The 25911-nt window shown below is 43.4% G+C and overlaps 1 protein-coding gene across 1 annotated transcript in view; it reads left to right on the top strand.

The window, feature by feature from the left end:
- PGGT1B (protein geranylgeranyltransferase type I subunit beta) overlaps positions 1–25911 on the top strand; it is a 49240-nt gene that overhangs the window by 11352 nt on the left and 11977 nt on the right. The window contains exons 3-6 of the mRNA XM_026507779.4: positions 10712–10779; positions 11757–11908; positions 13311–13443; positions 19077–19122. Coding sequence (XP_026363564.2) covers positions 10712–10779; positions 11757–11908; positions 13311–13443; positions 19077–19122 — 399 coding nt within the window. The remainder of the gene's footprint in view (positions 1–10711; positions 10780–11756; positions 11909–13310; positions 13444–19076; positions 19123–25911) is intronic.

Genomic DNA, 25911 nt, shown 5'->3' with positions numbered 1-25911 from the left:
TTTCCCTGAAATAAAATAGCCATCGCTACTCTAGAAAAATATGGATCATATGTTTTCAGTGAGAGAAATCATACTACAGGTTTTAGTTACCAGTAATTTGTCATGTATTCACCGTGCTTTCTACTTTCTGTCTTCATATTTCTCCCCACTCTTGAGGATTCTTTGCTGGCCTCTGTGATTGAGCTGTGCTGTTGTCTTGTCTTAAAATATGTTTATTTTCTTCTCCCATTTTATTGTAAGCTTTTCACAACAGCTTGATACCCATTAATACACGTATTCTTTTTTTTTTTTTTTTTTAGTGTAACGTACAGAATGGTTAAGATAACTGGTTAGTTCTTCTTCTGGTGGAAAAGCAGTGACTACAAAATAATAAGCTGCTGTTTTTATGCTCTTAAACATGGACTTTATACATATTTTGTTATCCCTCGGGCATGTGACTAAACAAGTCCATGAACTTTTTTTGTGTGCATTTAGTTTGATTAAAACCCATATTCTTGGGGCGTCTGGGTGGCTCAGTGGGTTGGGCATCCAGCTCTTGGTTTCGGCTCAGGTCATGATGGCGGGGATCATGGGACTGAGCCCCACCTCCAGCTCAGCGCCCAGTGGGGAATCTGCAGGAGTTTCTCTCCCTGTGCCCCTCCCCCCTCATTCCCACGGGCTTCCGCCCGCTCTCTCACACTCTCAAATAAACAAGTAAATCTTTTTAAAAACAAAAAACCCACATTCTCTCTAAAGACTGCTTTGTTGTGAGAGATTTGCTGTTATCTGAACTTTCACATTATAATAATTGTGTTCGCTATGTATGCGCTAGAATGGCTAAAATGGAAAAGGTGGAAAATAACAGTTGTTGGTGAGAATGCAGCACAACTGGAACTCTCACAGGGAGCTGAAGGAAAACTATCCAGCAGTTTTCCAGCTCCTTCGGAAAACTGGCAGGGCTTACTAAAGCTCAGCGTCCCTGCAGTCCGTGCCCTAGCACGTCTGCTCCCCAGTCCACACCCAAGAGAAGTGAAAATGTGTTCACCAGAAGATACATACTAGAATGTTCACAGCAGTGTTTTTCACAAGAGTCCAGAAGTAGAAACCATAGAAACTACCCATCACTGGTATAATGGGTGAGTGATGTGTTTTCACACAACGGAATACTATACAGTGGGAAATGGGAAAGAACAGCCTGTAAGCAGAAATTTTGATGAATGTCACAAGCATGTTTGGGGAGAAGGAAGTACCTAGCGTAGTGTTCTCTTTATACAAAGTGTAAGAATAGACCAAAGCGATGGGAGCTTTTGGGGAGTGAAGGAAGGCAGTAGGCAGAAAGGAAGGTAGCACCTAGAGGTGCTGCCATGTGCTCTTCTTGAGCTGAGCACTGGTTATGTGGGTAAGTTTACTTTGCAAAGTTCATTGAGTTGTTTCATTATGATAATGTGCTTTTCTTACGTTTATTATAGTTCCATGGAAGTTTTAAAATTTCCGTTGAATTCATATTGGTACTCACCATCTCTTATGGGACCCATCAGAATTCTCTTTCGCGTTGTACTGTCAACTCCACGGATTGCATTGATTTGAAGCCCGTGGCTTTTTTTTTTCCCATCTGTCGCTGCTTAACTGTTACTTAAAATATTTTTGCTTGCGTCTGAGTTGTAAACTTCTAGAGGGGAGAGAATGTGTCTGTCTTAGATTTTTCTTTCAGTGCCTAAAGCTTCGTTGTGTCTCAGGAGTTGCTTCTCTGTATTTTCACGTTTGGTCTACAGCATCACGATACTGTGATTTATAAGTAATACATATTTGGTCTTCAGTCACAGTTCCGGGCTCACAGCTTCCAAAGCCCTTGACATTTCCCAAGTGTTGAGAGTGGTGAAAGTTGTCTTTTTGTTTTGTTAATGAGGCAGCCTTTGGAAAGCACCTGAGGATCAGGGCTGCTGGCCGTGGAGCCAGCCAGTGTTGAGAGGGTTGCAGGGGAGGGGAGGGGAGGGGAGCCAGAGGTTGAAGCAATTGCCAGTGGCCAGTGATTTCATTAACCTTGCCTCTGTCCTGTAGCCTGCATAAAAACCCAGAAGGATGGGGTTCAGAGCTCTTCCTGATTGGCAGACACGTGGAGGTGCCGTGAGAGCAGGGCTCGTGGAGAGGGCTTGGAAGCTGCCGGCCCCTTCCCCATGCCTTGCCCTAAGCATCTCTTCCATGGGGCTGTTCTTGAGTTCAGTTCTTTTACTAGCAAGTAACAGGTTGAGTTCTGTGAGCTCTGGCAAATTAATTGTACCCCAGGAGAAGGGCTCATGAGAGCCTCCAGTCCATGTCCCATCGGTCAGAAGCAGCACGGCTGCATCTGGTGCCTGAAGCTCGGGGCGGGGTGGGGTGCTTTGCAGTCCTGACCCACCGAGCCCCTCAGCCTGTGGAATCCGATGCTGTCTCTGCATCATATCACAACTGAGTTGATGGTGTTGAGTTGTATTCAGTTAAGTTGAATGAGTGGCTCGTGTTCCGAGAATTGCTTGTTGGAAATCACATCTCAGAACACCTAATTTAAGCATCCTCTGGCTCCTCAGATCTTTTCTCATTCATAAGGCATTTGCAGACTGAGTAGAAGGTGCTTGCTGTAACTCATAGGTCTGTGTTTGTCCTACTTTGTGATATCACAAAAAATCTTAGGGAATTAAAAAATCTAGACATGTTGAAAACCCAGGACCGTAAAAGAAAAACTTGATAAGTTTGATTAAATAAATATTTTTAAATGTTGTGTAGTAAGAGGTAAGGTTGAATAAGTGACAGGCTTGGAAATTGTGGCAGTATATATAATAAAATATTAATATCCAGATTGTGAAGAATTCTTAAAGGTTGAGAGGCAAATGACACATCACCGTTTAGAAAATGACAAAATTTAAGAATACGAGGATCTCAAAAGAAGTCAGTAACTACACGAAACAGGATTAACCTTACTAGAAAAGTCAGGGAGATGCAGTAGAAACAATGGTGCATTATTTTTTACCTAACACGTCAATTTAGCAGGAAGTTTTAAAAGTTGGCAAGAGTACGGGGAAAGAGCACCTTAATATCATTTTGGTGAAACCTTTTGTGAGGCCTTTTCTCATATAATCTTTTCTCGCATCTGACATATTCTCGTGTGGGTTGTAGTGGGTTGAATAATGGCCCTGAAAAGATAGGTCCGCTCAGAACCTCAGGATATGACCTTCGTTGGAAGAAGGGCCTTTGCAGGTGTAATAAAGGTAAGCATCTCCAGATCCGCGACGGGTGTCCTTCCAGGAGAAGGGAGGTTCCAGACACTGAGGGGAAGGCCCTGTGAGGGCAGAGGCGGAGGTTAGAGTGATGCTTACTGCGCCGAGGAGAGCCAGGATTGCCTGGAGCCACCAGAAACTGAGAGCAGCGTGCAAGGGTTCTCCTGCAGAGCCTCCGGGAGAACCCGCCCTGCCAGCACCTTGATTTTGGACTTCTGGTTTCCAGAACTCCGAGAGAAGAAATCTCCATTGTTGAAATCCTCCACGTTTGTGGTAATTTGATACCTCAGGAAACTAGTAACACGTGCACAAACATAAAAATCTGTGTGGAGTGTGCTTTGGCACTGTTCATTACACCGCCCGATTAGAAGGGGAGTAAATGTTCCCGGAAGTGAAAGCGTTAACTGAACTATGGTCCGCCAAGAATACTAGGCAGTAGTAAAGGGATTGAGGTAGGTCTGTGTATATGCTGATGTGAAACTGTTGGTATATGGTTAAGTTATAAATACCAACATCTACAGAGATTTTTAGTCATCTTTGACTGTCAGTATATGGGGAAAACTCTGACAGGACACATAGAAAATCTGGAGGGGGAGGTAGATGGGAGCAGACATGGGGAGATGGCAGGATAAGGTAGTACTTTAAGTTTATTCTATATACCTGCATTGTTTGTGTATTCACAGTTACGTTTCCGTATTTAAAAATTTAAGTTAGAAAAAGCTTTAACCTCTCTTCATAACAAAAATAAAAAACTAAGTTTAATGTTACATGGTTATACACAAATATTGATATGTTGCTAATGCAGAAATAATGCTGTACGTTAATTAAAATTTTAAGATTTTTAAGGCACTGTCAAATACATTGTCAAATTTGTTCTTCCCCTAATCTGCTTTCCCCAGAAGAGGAATGTGAGAGACGGTGATTAAGAGACCTGCCTGAGGCCACACAAAGCTATTAAGTGATAGAGTCGGACTGAAATCGCAGGCTTCTGACACCCAGGCCCCAGTGTGGCTTTCCTGGGGAAGTACAGAGGTCCCTGGTGGAGAGTATCATGTGTGGCACTTAAATACGGTATGAATATTTAATCAGAATTAACCCTGACTTTTCACTTAACCCCAGGGTTGTAAAGACCCCACTGGTATCTCAGTAGAAGTGTGTGGTCAGACCACTGGGGGGTTTGGGCCCTTCCCATCAACGTCTGGATGTGTTGAGGAAACACAGGGGGTCAGGCTGGGAGTTGTGTGTTTCCTTCTCTCATCAAGGGCACAGCAGAGAATTTTGGAGCTAGAACAAAGCAAGGAATATTATAGTCTGTCATTTTACAAATGAGGATATTAAGATCCAAAGGGATGAATAATTTGTCCATAATAATATAGCTCGTTAATGCTAGAGGCAAAATTAGAGTACAGTTTTCCGTTTTCTAGTCCTTTGAGATTCCCATTCCTGGAGATTTCCAGTACCGATTCCGTACGATAGGCGCTCTGTTTATCATGTGTGTTTTCCTGTGAGATATTTTTTGAGTAGATTTTTAAGTCCCATTGCTGCCTTTTTAAATAACATGCTTACATGTTATAGTGTAACATGTGTAGGTATAGTTATATGTGGCTAAACCGAGCATGTTGCACATTTCAAAAATGATAGCATGTCCGTTTTGAAGAATTATAGGTCAAGAATTTTTTTTGCAGAGATAGCCCTGCAGTGATTATGTGCCCAACTGTCCCTGACTGTGTGTCTGGTAGGCTTCACCACAGATCTTGTCACAGTCCAGCTGCAGTTCTCAATTCTCCGTTTACTGTTTTGGTGCATGAAGCTATTAAGTCTCTATCTATGAAAGGAAGTCTCCCACCTGTCTTTTCCTTAGTTGGCCTAGATCTGACTCTGAAACTAATCTGTGAAATTTAAAAAATAGGTATTCAAACCCATTTTGTAGGCTCTAGAATGTTCTGTCTGGGTCTCTTGAAATCTGAAACAAGCAGTTGTGTAAGGGGTATCTAGATGGTTATGATGCATTGCTGTCTAAACTACTTCCCTGTAACAAGATAACTAATTTGACTCTGGCTCTTGATGGTAGAGGATACATTCACCACATCAGTGGCTCTCGATTCTGACTTGTCTGTCAAACAGGGATTGTTTTTCTTTTTATATACGATTGTCCAGGCCCTACTCTGAGGGTTTGGCTGTGGGCCTGAGTTCGGACCCAAGAGGCCTGTATATTTTTTCAGACTATTGCAATTGACCCTGTTGGGACCCAGACCCACCCTTCCAGATTATTTTGCCGCTATGGAATAGGAACACTAGATGGCGCCGTCTAACAACCTCCAGGGAAGCTTAGGCTATCTGGACTCTGCTTCCAGTTGTAAATTTGGAATGAATTGTGCATTTATACTTAATAATTATCATGAATAGAGAAGCTTACTAGAATTATAAAGGAGAGCACAACAGCAGGCAAATCTTGGCAAGAATCAGAAAGGATCGCCTAATGAATTTTTTTTCAGTGACAGTATACACTCCTTTGAAAAGGGGGATGAGGAAGGCGTTTTTATTTTAAAGAAACTTTTCTTGGGGTGCCTGGGTGGCTCAGTCGGTTAAGCGTCTGCCTTCGGCTCAGGTCATGATCTCAGGGTCCTGGGATCGAGTCCTGCGTCAGGCTCCCTCAGCGTGGAGTCTGCTTCTCCTTGTACCTTTCCCTCCCTTTCCCCTCATGTTTGCAGGCACGGGCTCGCACTCTCTCAATCAACCAATCAGTAAATATATATGTATATATATATGTATATATATATATATATATATACATATATATATTCTTTAAACTTTTCTTGATTAATTACAACAGAAGCGGTTACTTTCCTCCTAAAAATCTAATGAATCCGTTTGAACTGGTTACTGTTGATTGTGCCTTAGTGACTGTTCTGAGCATAATCTGCCCGTGTCCCTTAAACCTTACAAGAACCCTGCAAAATACTGCTTGCTCTACATTACTGTTCCTCGTTCAGAAATGGAGAGGAACTAGCTCAGAGAGGGTGTTATTTGCCCATAGAACACAGAGCTAGTTAAGAGTAGAATCTTGAGTTTGACTCCCAAGTGTCCATGCCACAGTCTCCTAACCTTTGGTGATATTTTTGAACATGAGTATTTTTGATGCTTTTCAGAAAAGTTATTGATGTAAATAAGCTAAAAACATAGAAACGCACAACTAGAAGTGCCATGTAGTCATTTACCTGTAAGGAAATGGTATTTCATTCAGAAAGAGATTTGTTAAACCCTGACTCGCGGGCGTTCCTCATTTTGTTGCACTGCACTTTTATATGCTGTGCAGATACTGCATGTTTCACAGATGGGAGGTTTGTGGCAGCTCTGTGTGGCGCAACTCTATTGGTGCCATTTTTCTAACAGCATTTGCTCACTTCAGGTCTCTTTCACATTTTGGTGATTTTCGCAGTAGTTCATACTTTTTCATTATATTTGCTATGGTGATCAGTGATCTTTGATGCTATTCTTTTTTTTTTTTTTTTTTAGAGATTTTATTTATTTGACAGAGAGAGACACAGCCAGCGAGAGAGGGAACACAAGCAGGGGGAGTGGGAGAAGAAGAAGCAGGCTCCCAGCAGAGCAGGGAGCCCGATGTGGGTCTTGACCAGCCCTGAGCCGAAGGCAGACGCTTAACGACTGAGCCACCCAGGGGCTTGACCAACCCTGAGCCGAAGGCAGACGCTTAACGACTGAGCCACCCAGGCGCCCCTGATGTCATTATTCTGATTGTTTGGGGGCACGACAAACTGCCCATATAGGACGGTGCACTTAATTGATAAATGCATGTGTTGTGACTGCTCCACTGACCAGCGGTTCCTGTTCATCCCTCTCCTCAGGGCTCCTTAATTCCTGAGACACAACAGTGTTGAAATTAGGCCAATTAGTAACCCACAATGACCTCTAAGTGTTCAAGTGAAGGGAAGAGGTGCGCATCTCTCACACTAAATCAGGAGCTAGAAATGATTAAGCTTGGTGAGGAAGGCATGTCAGAAGCCTAGACAGGCTGAAAGCTAGGCCTCTTATGCCAGTTGGCCACGTTGTGAATGCAAAGGAAAAGTTCTTGAAGGAAATTAAAAGTGCTACTCCAGAGGTGCCTGGCTGGCTCAGTTGGAAAAGCATGTGACTCTTGATCTCAGGGTTGTGAGTTTGACCCCGTGTTGGGTGTAGAGATTACTTAAATAAAAATAAAACTTAAAAAAAAAAAAATGATACCCCAGTGAACACACGAATGATGAGAAAGCAAAACAGCCTTATTGTTGATGTGGCAAAAGTTTTATTGGTTTTAGTGGTTGTTCAGACGCTAAGGCACTATGGACTTTGAAGATGAAGTTAAGGTTACTAATCAGCTGATGTCAAAATAGATTATCTGCAGGTGTTTCATGTCAGGTGGGGGGTTGCCTGGTACACCCATATGAGCCCTTTCAAGGAGAAGAAGGCGGGAGAGTCAGAGAGATGCTGCAGAGGGGGAACCTGGAGAGAATCTCAGCGCAAGGATTTCAGCCGTGTTGCAGGCCCTGCGGCACAGGGGCCAGAAGCAAGCAATGGCAAGAGTGGCCTCCAGGAGCTCTGGGGCCCCAGCCGACAGCAGTGAGCACACACGTGGAGCCCTCACTCGCACACCTGCCAAACAAGCTGAAGGAACTTGGGGGGGATTGTTCCCCAGAGCCTCCAGTGCGGAGTGCAGCCCCCACAAGCACTCCAGTCTAGCCTGGAGGACCTGTCTCGGACTTTGGAACTTACAGAACTGTGCGATAATAAATGGGTGTGGTTTCAAGGTAATAAGTTTGCGATAATTTGTTAGGGCAAAAATGACTCATACGAAGAACAAAATTCACTCTCCTGTCTTTCCACACAATATTATTTTGTTTATTCCCTTCTGGGTTTTGTTGATAAGCATCCTTTGCTTAATTAGAAACATAATCACATAAATGTTTGTGTCCTACTTTTTCTCTTGATCATTTCTCCATGTTGCTACATAGTTTTCCCTAAGTATTTTAGCAGAAGTGTAATGTTCCTTTGAGGAGATAGAGTGTTGCATTTAACCTGTTGGGCTTCTATTTGCTTCTGGGTTTTCACCGGTGTGATACTGTATTGGGTGTTTCTGAGCATGTGACCTTTCTTACATTGGATGTTACTGGAGTTAATTCTCAGATGTATCATTGCCCAGTCAGAGTCTGAGCCTTTTTATTACTCTTAGTATATATTGGCAAGTCTTAAGTGGTTTACCCATTTAAAAGTCTTCAGCAAAGATGGGAGAACTGTGTTCCTTAATATCATCACCATTAGATAATACCCTTTTTCAAATTTTTTGTTAATGGGGAAAGGTGGTTAGTGGAAAGTTTTACATTTAGTGGTTCCCTAAATTGTTCAGGAATTAATGTTTGAGCGACTATTCTAAGTACTATTGGAGATATAAAGCTGAATAGAGTAATAGAAGAGTAAAAACCAATTATTATGAATTAGTCATGCTCCAGTTGTAAGAGATATGAAACTAGTTTCTCACATCAAAACATATTTATAAATCTACTTGATTTTTTTTAAAGATTTATTTTATTTATTTTTAGAGAGAGTGAGAAAGTGCAGGGGGAGGGGCAGAGGGAGAGGGAGAGAGAAACACAAGCAGACTCCGTGCTGGGTGTGGAGCTGGATGTGGGGCTTGATCTCATGACCCTGAGGTCACACTTGAGCTGAAACCAGGAGTCAGGCGCTCCACCAGCTGTGCCACCCGGCGCCCCAAATCACCTTGACGTTTTATTACCAATGCACGTACGTTCTGCGGATACTACGTTTCTGTCCTCTACATCTGTCATGCTGATTTCCTAATAGCTATCAAAACCATAATTCCTTTCTTACTGTGGGTGTAACTAGTTTTTCATTTATAGTTTTCTTTTTTCCAGCTTTATAGAGGTATTATTGACATATATATGTAAGCGTAAGGTATACAACGTGATGATTTGGTACATGAGTATATTGCAAAATGATTTCACAATCCCCTCACGTAATTTCCTTTTGTGTGTGTGTGGTGACAACATTTAAGATTTCTCCTTACAACTTTCAAGGATATAATACGGTCCTATGAATTATAGTCATCATGCGTACATTAGATCCCCAGAACTTACTCATCTTACAGGTAGATGTTTGTACTTTTGACCAACATCTCCCTGTGTCTCTCAGCCCCTGACAACCTCTAATCTACTCTGTTTCTGTGAGTTCAGCCTTTTTAAATTCCACATATAGGTGAGAACAGAAAGTATTACGGTATATGTTTCTCTCTCTAACCTACTTCACGTGGCATAATGCCCTCAGGTTCCATCTAGTATGTCACATAAGGCAGACTTTCCTCTTTTGTGGCTGAATAACATTCTGGTTGTGTGTGTGTGTGTGTGTGTGTGTGTGTGTGTGTGTGAGAGAGAGAGAGAGAGAGAGAAAGAGAGAGAGAGAGAGAGAGAAAGAGAGAGAGAAATTTTCTTTGTCCACTCATCTGGCATTGGATGCTTTGGTTGTTCCCATGTCTTGGCGATTATAAATCGTGTTGCAGTGATTACAGGGCTGCAGACATATCTTCGAGATAGTGATCTTGTTTCCTTTGGGTATATACCCAGTAGTGGGATTGCTGGATCATATGGTAGTTCTATTTATAACTTTTTGAAGAACCTCCATACTATTTTCCATAATGGCTGTACCAACTTATATTCCCACCACCAGTGCACAGGGCTCCCTTTTCATGGATGTGACTAAAGTTTCCAGCTTCAGAGCGAAGTGGGTTATTAGACTCAGAATGAAGGTTTGTCCAATACGAAAATACAAAGTACATATACTTTCTGCAGCTAGAGCGGCTTATACCTTTAGTTTGCTCACATATAAAGAAGCAGTGAATTAAAGTAAAAAGACACTGGATGGGAAATTAGAATTCCAGATTCTGATACGTGACCTTGAACATGTCACTCCACCTCTGGGCTTCTGCTTTCTGTTCTTCAGCATGGGGATTGAATATGTTGATCACATGAAAAATGATCATATAGAAAAGGCATGGAAGCATTTTGTATGCGGTGGGGTAGGCTGTAAACTAAAGGTACATGGTAGGAAATCATTATTTTGTCTCTGACTGGTTTGAAAATTAATGGAGAAGGGCGTCTGGCTGGCTCGGTGGGAAGAATGTGTGACTCTTGGTCTTGGGGTTGTGAGTTTCGAGCCCCATGTTGGGTGTGGAGATGGCTTTAAAATAAATAAACTTAAAAATACCTTTGAAAAGTAAATGAGGAAATTCCCATAAAGAGAGAACAGCCATGGCACATGGTGAGCACTCACCGTTAGCTAGAATGAAAATGGACACAGTGACAGAGCTTTGGTACTAAAATGCCCAGTTTCTGACAGAATGTTCACTTGAACTGCTTTAGAGTCTGTACAAAAATAAAGTATCCTCTAAATAAGCACATGCTTTTGTTTTCCAGGGTCAAATCTAAGTCGCTGTGGTTTCCGAGGCTCTTCGTACCTGGGTATCCCGTTCAATCCATCGAAGGTGAGTTACTGTCTGGGTCGGGAGGAGGGAGAAGGGAGGCGGGTGGTAAAATGAGTGAGAAAGAGAACTAAGAAGTTATCCAGACGGAACCAAGCTTCCGTGTTTCGATGTAGCTCAGTGCTGTCTCCTGACGTACCCCGTACCTGCAGCTGCTGACAGGAGGCTCGTACGCGCCTCCCTTCCTGGCAGCATGCACGGTCCAGATGCACGCAGCCATCCGTGCTGCCCCGAGTATCCTGTCTCTCCTCCTGTCGTTTGCGTGTGTAAAACGTATTGGCGATTTCCTGGAGAACTGGAGATAAAGCACTCGCGCTAGGTGCTTGCTCTCTAGGAAGCCAGAGAACTTCGAGTGACAGACTGCTTTCGACTCACCTTTCTTCGGCATAAGAGAAAAAGCTCTGGGCAAGGCAGTGATTGAAGACCCGAGCAGTGATGAATTCGAGGACATCTGTGGCAACAGGCAGACCATCTTCCGGGGTCCAGCCAGGGGCTTGGCTCCAGCACACGCCGTGTAGAAGGCAGGGACCCCTCACAAAGGGGGGAGCTTCAGGCTCCTTCAGAGCAGCAGACCCCGAGCCAGCTCCGAAGGTGTTTGCCTCTCGGCACAAAATAACAGTATTTTTCTATAGTAGAAGCGGAGAGAAAGGCTGTATGCTTTTCTAACTTCCTGAGACTTACGTTATAAGTAATAAGGTTGACTGCATGTGGAGTTCAGACAATTTGGTTTATTTGTGGATCACAACTGCTTCCATAAAGCTTGAGGTTGGTAGGATAAATTTAAAAATTGTGTCGCCTGGAAAGCATGCAGTCGTACTTCTTTTGGAACCTACAAAATGGAGGTTTTTTTCCATCAGGTGTCGGTACAAATCAGTACAAACACTTAATTTTACTAGTTCTTGAAACCTCATGTCAGATTACTTGATGAAATAAGTTTTCAGTTCACCAGTTAATTAACACTGTGTTAATTTTGAATTTAGAATCCTGGAACGGCTCATCCTTACGATAGTGGCCACATAGCAATGACCTACACTGGCCTTTCCTGCTTAGTTATTCTTGGAGACGACCTAAGCCGGGTAAATAAGGAAGCTTGCTTAGCAGGCTTGAGAGCCCTTCAGCTGGAAGATGGAAGGTACAGGTCACCCTTTGGTTTTTTCCCTTTTCGTTCGTTCTTTTTTTTTTTTCTTTTCTGGAAAAATTTTATAGAACTGAAATATGGGTAAAATACTATACTACTGTACTAGAACTTCAGAGTTTATCGTAAACCCTTTTAGAACCCTTTAAAGTTCACTGTATGTACAATCCCTAATCAAAAAAATAATCCAAGATTTCTTATTTCAGTAAAAAGCAATCACAATAGCAGAGCTCCTTGTTTTTTCTCTTGTTTTAACTGAGACAGTGAATACATTCATAAATGAGTGGTTGAGTGGTTTTAATATTAGAACGGACTTTCATTTACCTTCTGGGTGAAAAAAAAGGGATGTTTTGAAGTAAGCATACATTTAGTCTGAATTTCTATTCCTTAAGACATAGTGACTGGGGGAGAAAGGGATGAACATTGACTATTATATTCTAGTGTTGGTAGTTTCAGTGCCGTTTGTAAAGGATGGAGAAAGAACTTAGTTCAGTAGTATTTGCTGGTTTGTACGGTAGGTCTAAAGAATGTTCCTAGGGTTTGAAGGTGAAACTTTAGTTTTTCCCCCAAATCTAGGAAGTGGCAAAGCAGTAGTGATACCGTCTAGGGAAAAGATTTTGCAAACCAGTTCTGCTGTATTGTTATGTCAGTGCTCCATCAGCTGATAGCTCTTGTTTTCCTTTCAGTGTTGAAACACTGCTCTTGATGAGAGCGAAATTAATATAGACTCGTAAGATAAATTGTCATTAATTGGAAATACTGTAGACCGGAATCTTTACCTCAGCCGGTGTATGCGATTAATATCTCAAAGTTTCCATATAGTGTTTGTTTACTGCCACTTTTTCCTTCTTTTTTACAAAGGAATAGACAGATACCAGACTCAGACTGTTACCTCTCTAAAACTAATGAAATAGGTAAAAAAAAAATTACCACACAATATTGTCAGTTAGTTAGTGGTTATGTACATATTCATTTAGAAGAAATTTCACCTGTCAAAACTGGGGCTTGGGAATTTCTTAACTACTCTGGGTCCTAGGTGCCTTTTTCCCCATTAATTCTCCAGCTAGTGTGCCGCGACTGTCCATGACAGGGAGCAAAGAGACTGTGAGCGGTGCCATCTGGGACGGAGTAACTGGTGGGGTGTAAAGGTACCCAGAAATCAGAACTTCAAAATAGAGTGGTGATTTAGGGCTCATTTTCTATTACTCAGGTTAATAGTCATGTTCTTTATTGACTAATACAAGTAGCGTATGGTTTTTAAATCCATCTTTAATAATAGGTTTTTCTGTGAGTAAAGACATGAAGTAGGTGTTTCTCACCCCTCCCCCCCCCGCAAAAAAAATAAAAACAAAATTACAGTGCTCATACTGTTCGTAAATCATACTGTTCCTCCTTTCAGCTTCTGTGCCGTCCCTGAAGGCAGTGAAAATGATATGCGCTTTGTATACTGTGCCTCCTGTATTTGCTATATGCTCAACAACTGGTCTGGCATGGACATGAAAAAAGCCATCAGTTATATTAGAAGAAGTATGGTGAGTTACGTAGATAAATGGACTATTTTAGGTTCTCATTGTTGCTCTGTGGAGACTGCAGTATAATGCACGACTCCTCTCTCTTCCACCAGGAATCTAGAAATAAGGGCAGTAAGCTTGCTTTTTGGATACGTTGTGTAATCAGAATGGCCACATAGATAAAACTGTGAAGGACAGATTGATTCGTCGGCCATTAGAATTCGAAACTCATTTGATTGTATCTAAGGAAACAAATGTCTTTACTAGAAAGAGATTGGTCAGCGCTAGCAGCAAAAAAAAAAAAAAAAAAAAAAAAAAAAGAAGTAAAATCTCATAGGCACATGTTTGACAGCCTTTGCTAGCAATGGTCAGTGCAGAGCCCTGGCCAAGCATAATGGAAAATTATGGTTTCTTCAATAAGCCTCTTTCTATATTTGGTGTGAGGTGGGAGTTCTGTAAGTCAGTTGACTAGCGAGAACCAAATATAACAAGATTGACTGGGCTAACAATAGATTTTTAGATCTTTTTGTTAATACTTGTATGTGTGCTTTTTTTTCTTTAACCTAAGGTTTATTTTAAGGCGAGTATCAAATAGAAGTGCTATTCTTTCACGATACAACTTAATCTTTTCGTTGGCAGTAGTAAGGAAAGCTTAGTCTCAGCCAGAATTATCCTTTGCTCTACTTATTCGTCTCTTATATGAAACTGAGACATAGAAATGTTGCTTCCCAGGTTTATTACTTCCCAAATCTGAAGGTTTGGTTTTATAGATTAGACTATTTTAGGCTGTTATTTCAACTTTTACTAGTCAGTATTTCAAAATGAAAATTAAGTTCTTAGAGGACTGAGATGTTTTTAACTGAATGTGTGAATATGGGTCAGATTTTGTACAATCTGCAATAGCCCAAATTTTGGAGCACCTTGGAGCAGAAAGAACAGGCCCTTCAAGGAGTTTCAGAGGAAAGGGAGGTTTGTGATGAGTGTTTTGGCGTGACTGCTGCAGTGGTAACGCTGTGTTCTTCGCAGTGTGTCGTATTCGGAAGTACAGCGTACTGATTGGCCCTGCTACCAGTGATGGTGACTTTGGGTCACCTGTTAAGGTGGCGTATGCCACACCTTTCTCTCTAAAGTTAGCATTTCTCCGCTTGTCATTATTCAGTCTCCTGTGGCGAGGGATTTGGAGACTGGTAAATAACCTGTCCCTCATCAGACTTTTATCCACCGGTGGCGGTATGCTGTTGGTGGTTTTCCAGCTCTGTCGTTCCTTCTGTAATTTTCAGTTGAAATCCTGCTTTTAGAAAAAGCTTTCTCTTTACATCTGTCTGTATCACTTTGAACTCCAGATTCTTGTTTTATCCAGTGGGTTATTACCTGTTACTGTCATTACTTATTCTGGTGGTCAGATTGTCCCAGATTCAGCCAGTGCGAGCCCCTTCAAGCAGACGCTTGTGTTTTTTTTTGTCTCACCCCCTTCATTCCTCGAGCAGCAATTGGCTTTCCGGCACAAGATTTTCCAGATTCATCTTTTACTTTCCTAGCCGTAGCCCTGGAATGTGTCATTTTGGCAAGGAGCCCTGGTTCTTACTGGAGGGTGATGTGTGGAAACGAGGATTTGGGCGTGATAGCTGTGCTCACTGGTGTTGGGATATCGTGGCTTCTAGTCCCCGTCTCGGCAGGGCGAGCTAGGAAATGTATGTATGCGTGCGTCTGCGCAGATACCCCCCTTATACGCACCTGCCCCCCTCTATTTCTTTATCTATGTATGTATTAAAAACCACGAGTCCTATTGATACCTCAAATTTCAGTCCAACACCACAGTTCTCTTTTATCGTCCTCCTTTCTTTTTGTAACTCCCTTCTCGGATAGTGACCAGCCTGGTTCCAGTTATCCAGGATACATCGGCTCTTTTTGTTTTGAACCTGAGGGTATAAAGTCAAAATACCATATTTAAGAAATCCTCGAGGGGCTCCTGGCTGGCTCAGTTGGTAGAGCATGCCCCTCTTGATCTCGTGGTTGTGAGTTGGAGCCCCACATTGGGTGTAGAGATTACTTAAAAATTAAATCTTAAAAAAAAAAGAAAGAAATACTTGAGTTACTCCTTTTATTTCCCCCCCTTCAGTATGGTTATATTATTTATTTAAAATACCTCTAAGTTTGTTTGTGTTTGGGCTCCATTTTAGCATTTTCCCCCAATGTTGTTGGTTTTTTAAAATGTACTTAATATGCGAAATACTGACTTGGTTCTGAAAGTCAGAACTGTACGAAAGGGGATATTCCAAGACGTGTTACTCCTCACCTCCTGTCCCTTCTGTCTCGCCCCCGTCCTCACTCCCGTGTTTGCCACCTTGTTCCCGCTCACTCTGTAGGGAACCAGTCTCATTAGCATTTGCTCTGTCCTTCCTGCATTTGTTCTCGATGAGCAGATACGTACGTTTTTGTTTCTCCACCCTCCTTCCTGACGAGGTAGCACACCACACATACTTAGTTTCGTAGTACTCCATTGTGTGCCCGTGCCTGGTTTTTTGAACTCTTCTGTACATGGAACACATATTTTCCAAAGACAAACGGTGTTGAAATTAATAGCCATCTGCCTATGCACGTATGTGTTTTTGGAGACAGATCTTCAGAGTGAGTTCCTAGTAGTGCACGTGCTTGATCAAAAGCTAAATGCATATGTAATTTTACTAGATGGTGCCCATTTTCTCTCCAACAAGGGTGGACCAGTTTCTCTTCCCACCAGCGTAGGAGAGTGCCTGTTTCCACATCACCTCGCCAAAGGAATGTGTCGTCATCCTCTTTAATTTTGATCAGTCCAAAGGGTGAACAATGATCTTTCAGTGTATTTATTTTTAATTTGTATTTCTTTTATTATGAGTGAGCTTGACCATTTTCTTCACTCCAGACTGGTACAGAACCAGGCCGCAAACACCTGTAGCCTGCAGCCCAGTTTGCTAAGCCCGAGGTCCAGTCCACTAGTTTGCTTTTTCCTGTAGGAACCCCCGTTTTGTGTATGCTCTTTCTTCTTTGCTTGTCTTTGATTTCAGTCACTTTCTCTGTGACCCTTTTTACTGCTGTATCTGATTTTTAGTCTCTTGGCTGTTTTCTGCCTTTTTGTTAGCATCCCGTACTGTCTTTTCTTTTGCGACTGTTACTCCTTGGTCTGATTATTCCCTATTTTCTTCCGTTTCTTTCCGGAAGTCATTGAACCCTGTTCATTTCTTCCTACTGTTTGTCCTTTCTGTTTTTAACTTTCATACTCCCAGGTGCTTGCTTGACAGTATGCAGTTGAGTTTCGGCTGCTGTATTACAGTTTTCTTCTGCTTTATGGCCATTTTGGGGAGGTGGGGGCAGATTTTCATACACTGGGAAGTTTTCATTCCATTTGCTGTGTTTTCATTTCATAGTTACTTTATATAGATGTCTGTTTGTTTGGTGGTTTCGCGGATGTTCTTTTTTTCTTAGAAAAATTTCTGTTTCAGAGGACACTCTTTTCAGTCCTCAGAGTACGATTTCTTTAATGAGTTTTTGTGTGGTTTGATTTTGTCATATTGGGGAAAGTGTGTGTTTCGTGATTTTCTGGTAGGAGAGAGGTTCTCTTCTTTTTCATGTCTCTAAGTGTTGCTCCTTTGAGTGTCCTTTATTACTTGATCTCGGAGGGCCTTTCTCCTTCCTTGTTAACTTGATTCATCAAAGTCGTGCCCTCTGAGCACTGCACCCTCTGAAGTCCCTTCCCTGCGGTCAGCGCTCTGTTGTAGCGGAACTCCCGCAGTCCCGGCAGTGCTCGCTTGGCATGGTGGAGCCGGCCTGTGACCGTGACCGTGACCGTGAGTGAGTCCCAGTGATCTGAGTCATCAGGGGGGAGATCACGACTGCTCTGGGGCCTGTACAGCTTTTTGCCGTAACATTAAAAACTCTGGGAGAATTTTTAAGCAGTAAAACCAGTATTTATTTTGTACATTGTAATATTAAAACATTAGAAATATTGAGAGTTAAAGTATTTTGTTAAAAAAATATAGTTAGGACAGTATTTGCCTTGTTTTCCTATGTAACTTAGGAGAGGGAGCGAGCATCTGTTCTGTCTTGGTAAATAATCAGACTCCTTCCCAAGTTTATAGCAGCTTCCAACACTTTCTCCTTTTGTGTTCATTGCTGTGAAACATCTCCTAGGATTCCTCTCCCGTGACGGGTTTTGGCAGCACCCTCATCCTTAGCGTCACAGCCGCGGTCCGCGCTCACGTAGGTACCTGCCTTCGCGTAGTTCTTTGACGGCAGCGCCGGCAGCCTTCCCGGGATCAGCCATTCCGTCTGTGACTCTGGGCTTGAGCTGTTCCCACTTCTAGCACTGCTGCTTCTCATGTCTTGGTGGCACTTTCGTCTTTGGTGGCCCGTCTGTTCGTTTGGTTCTGCCTTTTCAGAGAACGTCATGTGGGTCTATTACTAAGACGAAGGAAGAGACAACACAGCCATACATTTTGCTGTCTGTGCATGAGCTGACTCACGTGTGCGCTGACCAGTTACGCACAGACCCTGACAAAAGCAGTGGGACTGGTTACTGATGAGGATGCGCGTGTGTGGTTTACGTAGCGATTTGTGAACTGAGATGCTCTGTGCAGTTGCTCATAGTTAACAGACCGTGGTTGCGGAGATTGGAACCATCTCGCGTTGTTAGCTGAAGAATGGTACCTGGAATTTGTGCTTATCGGAACTGCACAAAGCAAGGACTGCCTGAATTTCGCCTTAGGGTGGACCTTCTCCTCCTCCCCCCCCCCCCCCCCGCAGTAATTTTAGATCTGTCTCCGGCCTACCCTTGGCTCCCCCCGTCTCCCTTCCTCCTGATTTTCCACAGACTTCCCTTGCTGTCTGCAAAAGGATGTCAGGAGTGGGAGAAGCGGCCTGCTGGGATTTGAGGTTTCTTTTTCTATAGACAGGTAATTTAGAACTTGCACGTGTCTCCTAGCATTGTTAAGGTTTCGGTTTTATATAGTTGTATTGTTCTTTTTTTTTTTTTTTGAAGATTTTATTTATTTATTCGACAGAGATAGCGACAGCCAGCCAAAGAGGGAACACAAGCAGGGGAAGTGGGAGAGGAAGAAGCAGGCTCACAGCAGAGGAGCCTGATGTGGGGCTCGATCCCATAACGCCGGGATCACGCCCTGAGCCGAAGGCAGACGCTTAACCGCTGTGCCACCCAGGCGCCCCAGCTGTATTGTTCTTCTGTTTTGATTTTGTAGGATATGTGGGGAGATCCAAATTTAGGCAGGAGCTATTATCCTCGGCTACCCACAAGCCTCAAAATAGACTTGTTCCATGTTTATAATACTTTATCAGTACAGCATCTTTCCATTTTCCTTAAACTTGTAAGTAGGAAAAGAATAAGGGTGGGGGCTTTCCTATTGGGTAGAAATTGAATATATAGATGCCATCTTTGAACAATCTGCCTTAGAATGTGCCTGCTGTATGTATTTAGTGATTTGACTTGATGAATCAAGCCGAGACCAGGTACTTGAAAATGCCTACAAACTCCTTTGTGGGAAAGAGTATTTTAGAAGATATCACGGCGAAAGCCAAATGGATCAAGAGACTAAAAATTAGCATAATGAGGACTTATTTATTATCATTTCCCTATTAAACTGAACAATGTTTTTCTTTTTCAGTCCTATGACAATGGGCTGGCACAGGGAGCTGGACTTGAATCTCATGGTAAGACATCTTAAAGTAAATGAACGTGTAGTTGCTTTTGTTCCTTTAAATAACATAATGGCGTCTGTGACAAGGAGGACCCCGGAAGTTTGCCTCAACCCGTGGTGGTTGTCCCTCCTGCTTCTCTCTTTTGACACTGTATGCCGCTCTGAACGTCTTCTGGGTCAGTAATCGGTCAGAGAATGTTCAGACTAGGATATTCATACTTTTCTAGTATTTTCGGGTTACCTGTTTGAGTGTCAGCTGTATGAAAATATCCTGGGGTGATTTCTTAAGCTAGCACCAGAAGACAGCAAGCTTTCTTTCTTGGCATAACACTGAAAGGCTAGATGCACAATATTAAGCATGAATCAATGGATTTGTGAAGAAATGAAAATGTTTTATTTACCTTGTAGTCATTGCCATAAAACATTTTGCTGCGTAGCGTATGTTCAGTACATAAATTAATACAATTTTTCCTTTCACCCTTTTCTCCACCTTGGGCCAGATTAGACAGATCATATACTTAGTCCATCAGCCCATCAGTAGCTCGAAGTTTTTCAAATTGAGTATTTCCATGTAGGAAATGGAGTAAGTAAGGTGTAGGAGTAAGTAAGCTGCCATGCTCCTTTTTAATTTTTTTTTAATTTTTTTTTTTTTAAGTTTATTTTTAAGTAATCTCTATGACTAGCGTAGGGCTCGAGCTCACAATTAAGAGGTGCACGCTCTATGACTGAGCCAGGCTCCCCAGCAATGTGCCTTTATTAAGAAGAAAGAGCCTAGATCAAGGAGGCTGGCTGAGTGAACTCCGTCTTAAGTTTCCTCTTTATTACGGCAATCTCTTTGTGCTCGTCTTTTGTGTCCGTCCCTCTGGCACCAGGATAGAGTGGCAAGAACAGACCTCAGGAAGGACGGGTCTCAGCCCTGATACCTGCTTGGCACCTGGCCCCTCCCCTAATCTCTCTGGGGGTTTCCTTGTTGACGGACGAGAAATAATTAGACCTTCCTTTAATTTTAAAATTGTTGCTAGGATTATAAGAGGTAAGGGGGGAAGTGGTTTGGAAACCATAAAACACGTATAAAAAGATATTTTTAACATATACTCCTTGACCCCATATCCTTGTACTTCCCCTGAGACCTTGTCCTATCTGGTCTTCTCCCTCTCACACATCTTGACTCTCTCCTTCAGTGTAGGTATTTGGAGAGTGCATATCACGAAGGGCCAGGTAGAAGCCTGTCTCGGTGTTTCCTCTGAGGCCGTCCTGTAATCAGGACACCGTAATTCCTGTGTGTGCCTGCATTCGGATGAGATTGGGCTTGGGGCAAGCTGCCGTAGCTGTTCTGTCACTGGTCAGCACCACTTGGTGAGGAGGGTGACACTCGTAGGCGCACAGAGCGGAAATCTGGTGTCTTGAGAATTTCCGAGAAGGCAGGGTCTCGGGCTCGGTATTGGAGAGGGTGTTAGTGGGCACTGTGGCCGAGGAGACACGTCACCAGTACGGGAGACCTGTGGAACAGATGCCGTGGGTCCCAGGAAGGTGGGATTGCATTTGCTGGGACAGGAAACAGAGGGCTGCTCAGACATGAGTCTCTCTGACAGATCCTGTCAGGAAAACATCTTGCTGAGTCACACTAGGAGTGATTTTAAGTCTGTGTGACTTGAGTAGGATTACACCCATTGAGATCATCAGTCATGGACTGTGGTTCATGCAGAAAGCTGACATCTATCCTCCTTTTCCCTCTGAACTTGTTTGGTGGGCTTGAGACCCAAAGCTCTAGAGGACGGCGTCCTACTCAGGGTGCCACAGTGGGCTGGTGTCCCGCAGGTGGGCTCCAGGAGCGCTCAGATACGGCTCCCTCCACCTTGGGAGCAGCTGAGCAGCGCTGGGTGTCCGGAGCCCCCTCTGAGGGGACCACAGCGTGCGCACGCAGGTCAGGTATCCTGTGCTGTGTGTGCTGTGAGGTCACACAGGCTGAGGGGACTGCTCTGGAGGCTGTTGGTGCAGCCTTCCTTCCCCTCCTTCTCTCCTCTCTGCGCGGGGAAGCGAGACCTCCGGCTCAGAAGTCAGCCTGCAGTTTGGCCGCCCCTGCAAGCCTTTGTCTTCTCCCTTCTTCTTTCTCGTGTTGATCTTTTCAGAGTAGTCGTCCAAATACACTCCGTGCCCTTCTCCACAAGTGGCTTGTTCTTCAACTTTCTGTTTAAGCCTCAACAGCTTCGGGAGTTTCTCTTGAAAGTCATGACTGATCGACATTTCAAACCCAGTGTCGCCTTCCCACTCCTCACCTTGTGTTTCCTGAAGCGCTTTGAAAGCTGTTAGCCTCTCCCCTGCTTTCTGGAAGCATCAGGTTCCTCTTGCCCCGCTTCCTCACAAGTTATTTCTGCCTCCTTCACCATGCTGTGTCTTCCTCGCCCCCTTACCTGGACCCACCTTTCTTCTTGCCTTCGGGTAGTTCCTCTTTCTGAATCTCAGGGCTCCTCTGGTACTTGCTGTTCTTTGTACCTAGAACCCTCCACCCTCACCCCTAGCTTACACTGGGCACTGTTTCATATCTCTCAGGTCTTGGCTCAGATGTTTGCTTTTCATTATCATTTTTGAGATTGCAAACCACCCACACACACTCTGTTCCCTATCCCCTTTCCTGCCTTTGTTTTTCTCTATATTCTGTTTTATGATTTGTGTATTATCTGACTGTCCCCACATGAGAACAGAGATCTTTGCCTGTTTCAGTCACTGTTGTGTCCCCCACACCTAGAACATGGGACGTGCGTTGGGAGGAACTACTGGGTGGTTTTGTTAGTCACCCCTGTGCTGGTGGCATGCAGAACTCTGTTCCAGATCTGTCCTCTTGCTTCTGAGCTGCACCTGCCTGCCGGGCAGATCTCTCTCCACAGCCCTCAGCGGCGTCCCACGCTGTGCATTTTTAAAACCGTCGTTTTTTCTTTCCTTCTTCCCATGCCTGCATTTGCTCTTCAGGAATGTGGAAGAACTACTTCCAGATCTACTGGTCTTTCAGTCCATAGAAGCCAGAAGTCCAGAATTCGGGCGTTTGAGCTCGTGTTCTGCTTGGTTTTGTTTGTTTTGTTTTTTTTGTTTGCAGTTACACTGGTGTTCTCCCGTAGGTCACCTGTTTATAATCCTTGATCTGCAGACTGAAAGGACTGGAATTCGTGATGAAGCAGCTGCTGTATGCCTGCTACCAGTTAGTCTCATTTAATCCTCACACCAGGCCTCTCGAAGTAGGCACCTTTGTATGACTCAGGTTCCATCAGAGACGCAAAACCACCATGAATAGTAAAGAACAGGGATTTATCCTAGGAATAAGACTGTACACAACTGTGGAAGAATATGAAGAAGTAAGGGCCCGAAGGGGAAGTTGGTGGATTGGGAGAAAGTCACTGACAAGCCATCTTGCAGCCCTGGCTCAGGTGGACAGCGAGAGACCTCACAGGAGAATCTGGAAGGCCCGGTGCGTCCAGCAGCGGGAGCAGGACTGTGGTCGAGGAGTCTGGCGGGGGCTGTTGCTCTGGCAGCTGACTGTGGGACTTGGGTCACCAGGGCAAGAAGTAAAGCGACTTGCAATCCAAGTATGTGGGAGGATGAGGGCAAGGTGCAGTCTTCCGGCACCTCTGCCTTTGTCTCTTTTAGCTCCTTGAACCCCAGCTGGGGTAGTGGCTGCTGCTTCTCTTCCTCCAGCGGATCCCACCCAGGCTTCTCGGACTGCAGACCATACAGGGAAACCCTTCTGGCCTAGCCAGCTGGACACGGTACCAAACCGCCACAGTAACCATTATCATTTTTCTCAGAGCTGTGACTTCCCTCGTGGGCTCATATATACTCGGGTATGTGGCGTAGCCCACTTGAAACCCTGTGTGTGCTCAGCAGTGCCTTTCTGCCCACGTTTGCATCCCTCACTTTCATTCTCAGTGTCCACTTCCAGCCTCGCTTTGTAGACACACACGTGAGCCACCCCTTCTGTGTGTTCCAGGCAAGTGTTCCCCAGATGTTCTCACGTGCCTTTTCACCTTGGGACGCAGCTGACATTCTTCCCTTGCCTGAAATGCTTCCCCTTCCAACTGCTTCTCCTCTTTTTCCTCTTCCTAACCTTCTAAATTTTGCCAATTTTCCTATGGTTGGTTCCATTCTCTAAAACTCTCCATCGTCTGTCGTCCCCCAGCCCTAAGCAATTCCTCCCTTTTCTGTATTCCAGCCATACTTGGCTCATACCACCTTCGTGGCCCTTCCTGTTTGCCTTAGTGTCTCTGCTACATCGTAAACCAGTAGGTCTTATTTGTGGCCAACTCCGCTTGCCCTCATACCGTGGGTTGTCCCACAGGTATTGGAGTTGGCCGTCCTCTCTCCCACTCGGCACCCCGAAGCTCGGGAGGCTGAGTGTGGGTTGCGTCTTCCTACCACAGTTCATCGGCTCTTCTCCCACGACTGCTTAGCTGAGAGCCCATTGGTCCTGCAGACCAGACAGGCACACAGTACGCTTCTAGGCCGTGATCGTCAGGTGTGAGGATTCCTTCTTATCCTAGCGAGTCTCTTAAGTGCTGGCACAGTTGTAGGGTAAAGTGTTCGTGCGTGTGGAAGAATTGGGTTTTCCTGCTGTGCTAGGACTAAAGCTATTTTTTCCTAAAACTAATAGTTCAAATAAATTAATTTGATTCCATCGTTCTTCAAAAATATCTGTATTCCTTAATTCAGAAGAGAAATATTCAACTCTGTGGCCTGATTCCATGTAAGCATTCAGCTCCTTGAATTTTCCTCACTTTACCTTTTCCATGGGGTGTTGAAATGTGAATGGTGTACTTTTATTTATATACCTATTTTTAGCTTTCTGTTTCATCTCTAGCTGTATAATTGTTAACTTTCTTAAATTATATATTTCAGAGCACATGGACTCCTTCAGATAATTTGGTCCATGCAAATAAATACAAGAGAATGCTTAAAATTGGGCTTTAAAACCTTATGGAGCAGTAAGTTAACTTACACCTGTTAAACACTGTTAAAATGTTAAGTCAGTCCTAGTGTCCAGGACTAGAGTCAGGAACGCCTCCTTCACCTGCCCCCAGGAGCACCGAGGTCAGTTGGTCCAGAGAACGAACCTCAGTGGTCCCTTCCATCTGTGTTATCTCGTAACTGCGGTATTCTGCACACAGGACTGATCCATATGACGGGAGCATCTGACCTCAGGGGACAAACTCAGCAGTTGCAGCCTTTCTTTCATTTGCACGTGCCTTAGTATGTCTTGCTAGAAGAGCCTTCAGTACAGAAGCTTCTTTTCATACCTTCTTCACCCAAGGCAGAATGAACACAACTTAACCTTTTCTTGATGAATTCAGAAAATTATGAGCAGTTTTGTATTGTACTTTAATGTAGTGATGTGATATTCTTTTTTTTTTTTTTTTTAGGATTTTATTTATTTGAGAGAGTGTGCTTGCAAAGGGGGGGAGGAGCAGAGGGAGAGGAGCAGACTCCCCGCTGAGTGCCAAAGCCCAAGGTGGGGCTTGACTTCCTGACCCTGAGATCAGAACCTGAGCCTAGTCAGACTGAGCCAGCCAGGTGCCCCTGTAATTATGTAATATTCTTGAAATTTTTTGAAGCTTGTGGGAATCCTTGGTGTAACCTTAGTTAGCCCCTTTTGATGTTATACAGAGTATGAGTTCCTGTGCCTACTTTTTTATAGTATTTCTTAATTGACTTATTAAGATGTTACCTGTCTTTTCTTGCTGTTGGTATCTCTAACACTCCTAACTTAATACTTGTTAGCCCAGGTTTTTGGAATTAGTTTTTAAGAATTTTGTGTAAAATAAGAACCTCTCAGGGGTAAATGTTGGTAAATGAATTTTAGCTTAGAACAAAGACTTTACAAAGTGTTTTTGGCTACTCAAAAAAAAAAAAAGAGCTCAAATTTACTTTGGAAGTTATTATTGTGCAAAGCTGGTGATTTGGGCAAAGTAGAGAGTATTTTTATTTTGAATTGTGCCAGTTTGCTTTAAAGAATCCTAGCAAGTAATTTGCAGAGTAACAATTAAATGCCTCTTTTAACCTTTTGGTAGTTGTTTTTTTTTTTTAATAAGTTCGATTTATTTAAGTAATCTCTGCACCCAACGTGGGACTCGAACTCATGACCCTGAGATCAAGAGTTGTGTGCTCTTCCAATTGAGCCAGCCAGGCACCCCTACTTTTTGGTGTTTAATGAGTACATATTATCTGTTGGAGACTTTATATTTAATGGTGTAATAATACCTGAAGTCATGGCCAGGTTGTCATGAAAGAGAAATTAAAATTGCTGGGTCACTGAAGAGGAAATAAGATTCGTGGTTACTTAATAGGAATTATTCTAAAAGGTTGTTATAAATTTGTTTTATTTTTCTGTTTTCATTAACTCGTGACTGACATAGATCTCCCAAGTAAGTGGGAAAAATTCTGAAGATTAAGTAGTTCTTACTGACAGTGATCTTTTTAATGTGATGGCTGCCTTGAGTTTTCTAGAGGGAATGCTCGCTTTTCTTTTTTTTTTTTTCTTTAAGATTTTTATTTATTTATTTGACAGAGAGACAGCCAGTGAGAGAGGGAACACAAGCAGGGGGAATGGGAGAGAAAGAAGCAGGTTCCCAGCGGCGTAGGGATCCCGATGCGGGGCTCCATCCCAGAGTGCTGGGATCATGCCCTGAGCCGAAGGCAGACGCTTAATGACCGAACCACCCAGGTCTTTTGCCAGAGTATGCATCCAAGACATAACAGTAAAAGGGAAGTTGTAGGATGAAGCATATTACAAACCATTTCCATAGCTGAAATTGATCAG

This window comes from Ursus arctos, unplaced genomic scaffold (assembly GCF_023065955.2).
Source record: "Ursus arctos isolate Adak ecotype North America unplaced genomic scaffold, UrsArc2.0 scaffold_5, whole genome shotgun sequence".
NCBI lineage: Eukaryota > Metazoa > Chordata > Mammalia > Carnivora > Ursidae > Ursus > Ursus arctos.
The sequence above is the reverse complement of the archived record's forward strand: the minus strand, read 5'-3'. Positions and strand labels throughout refer to the sequence as shown.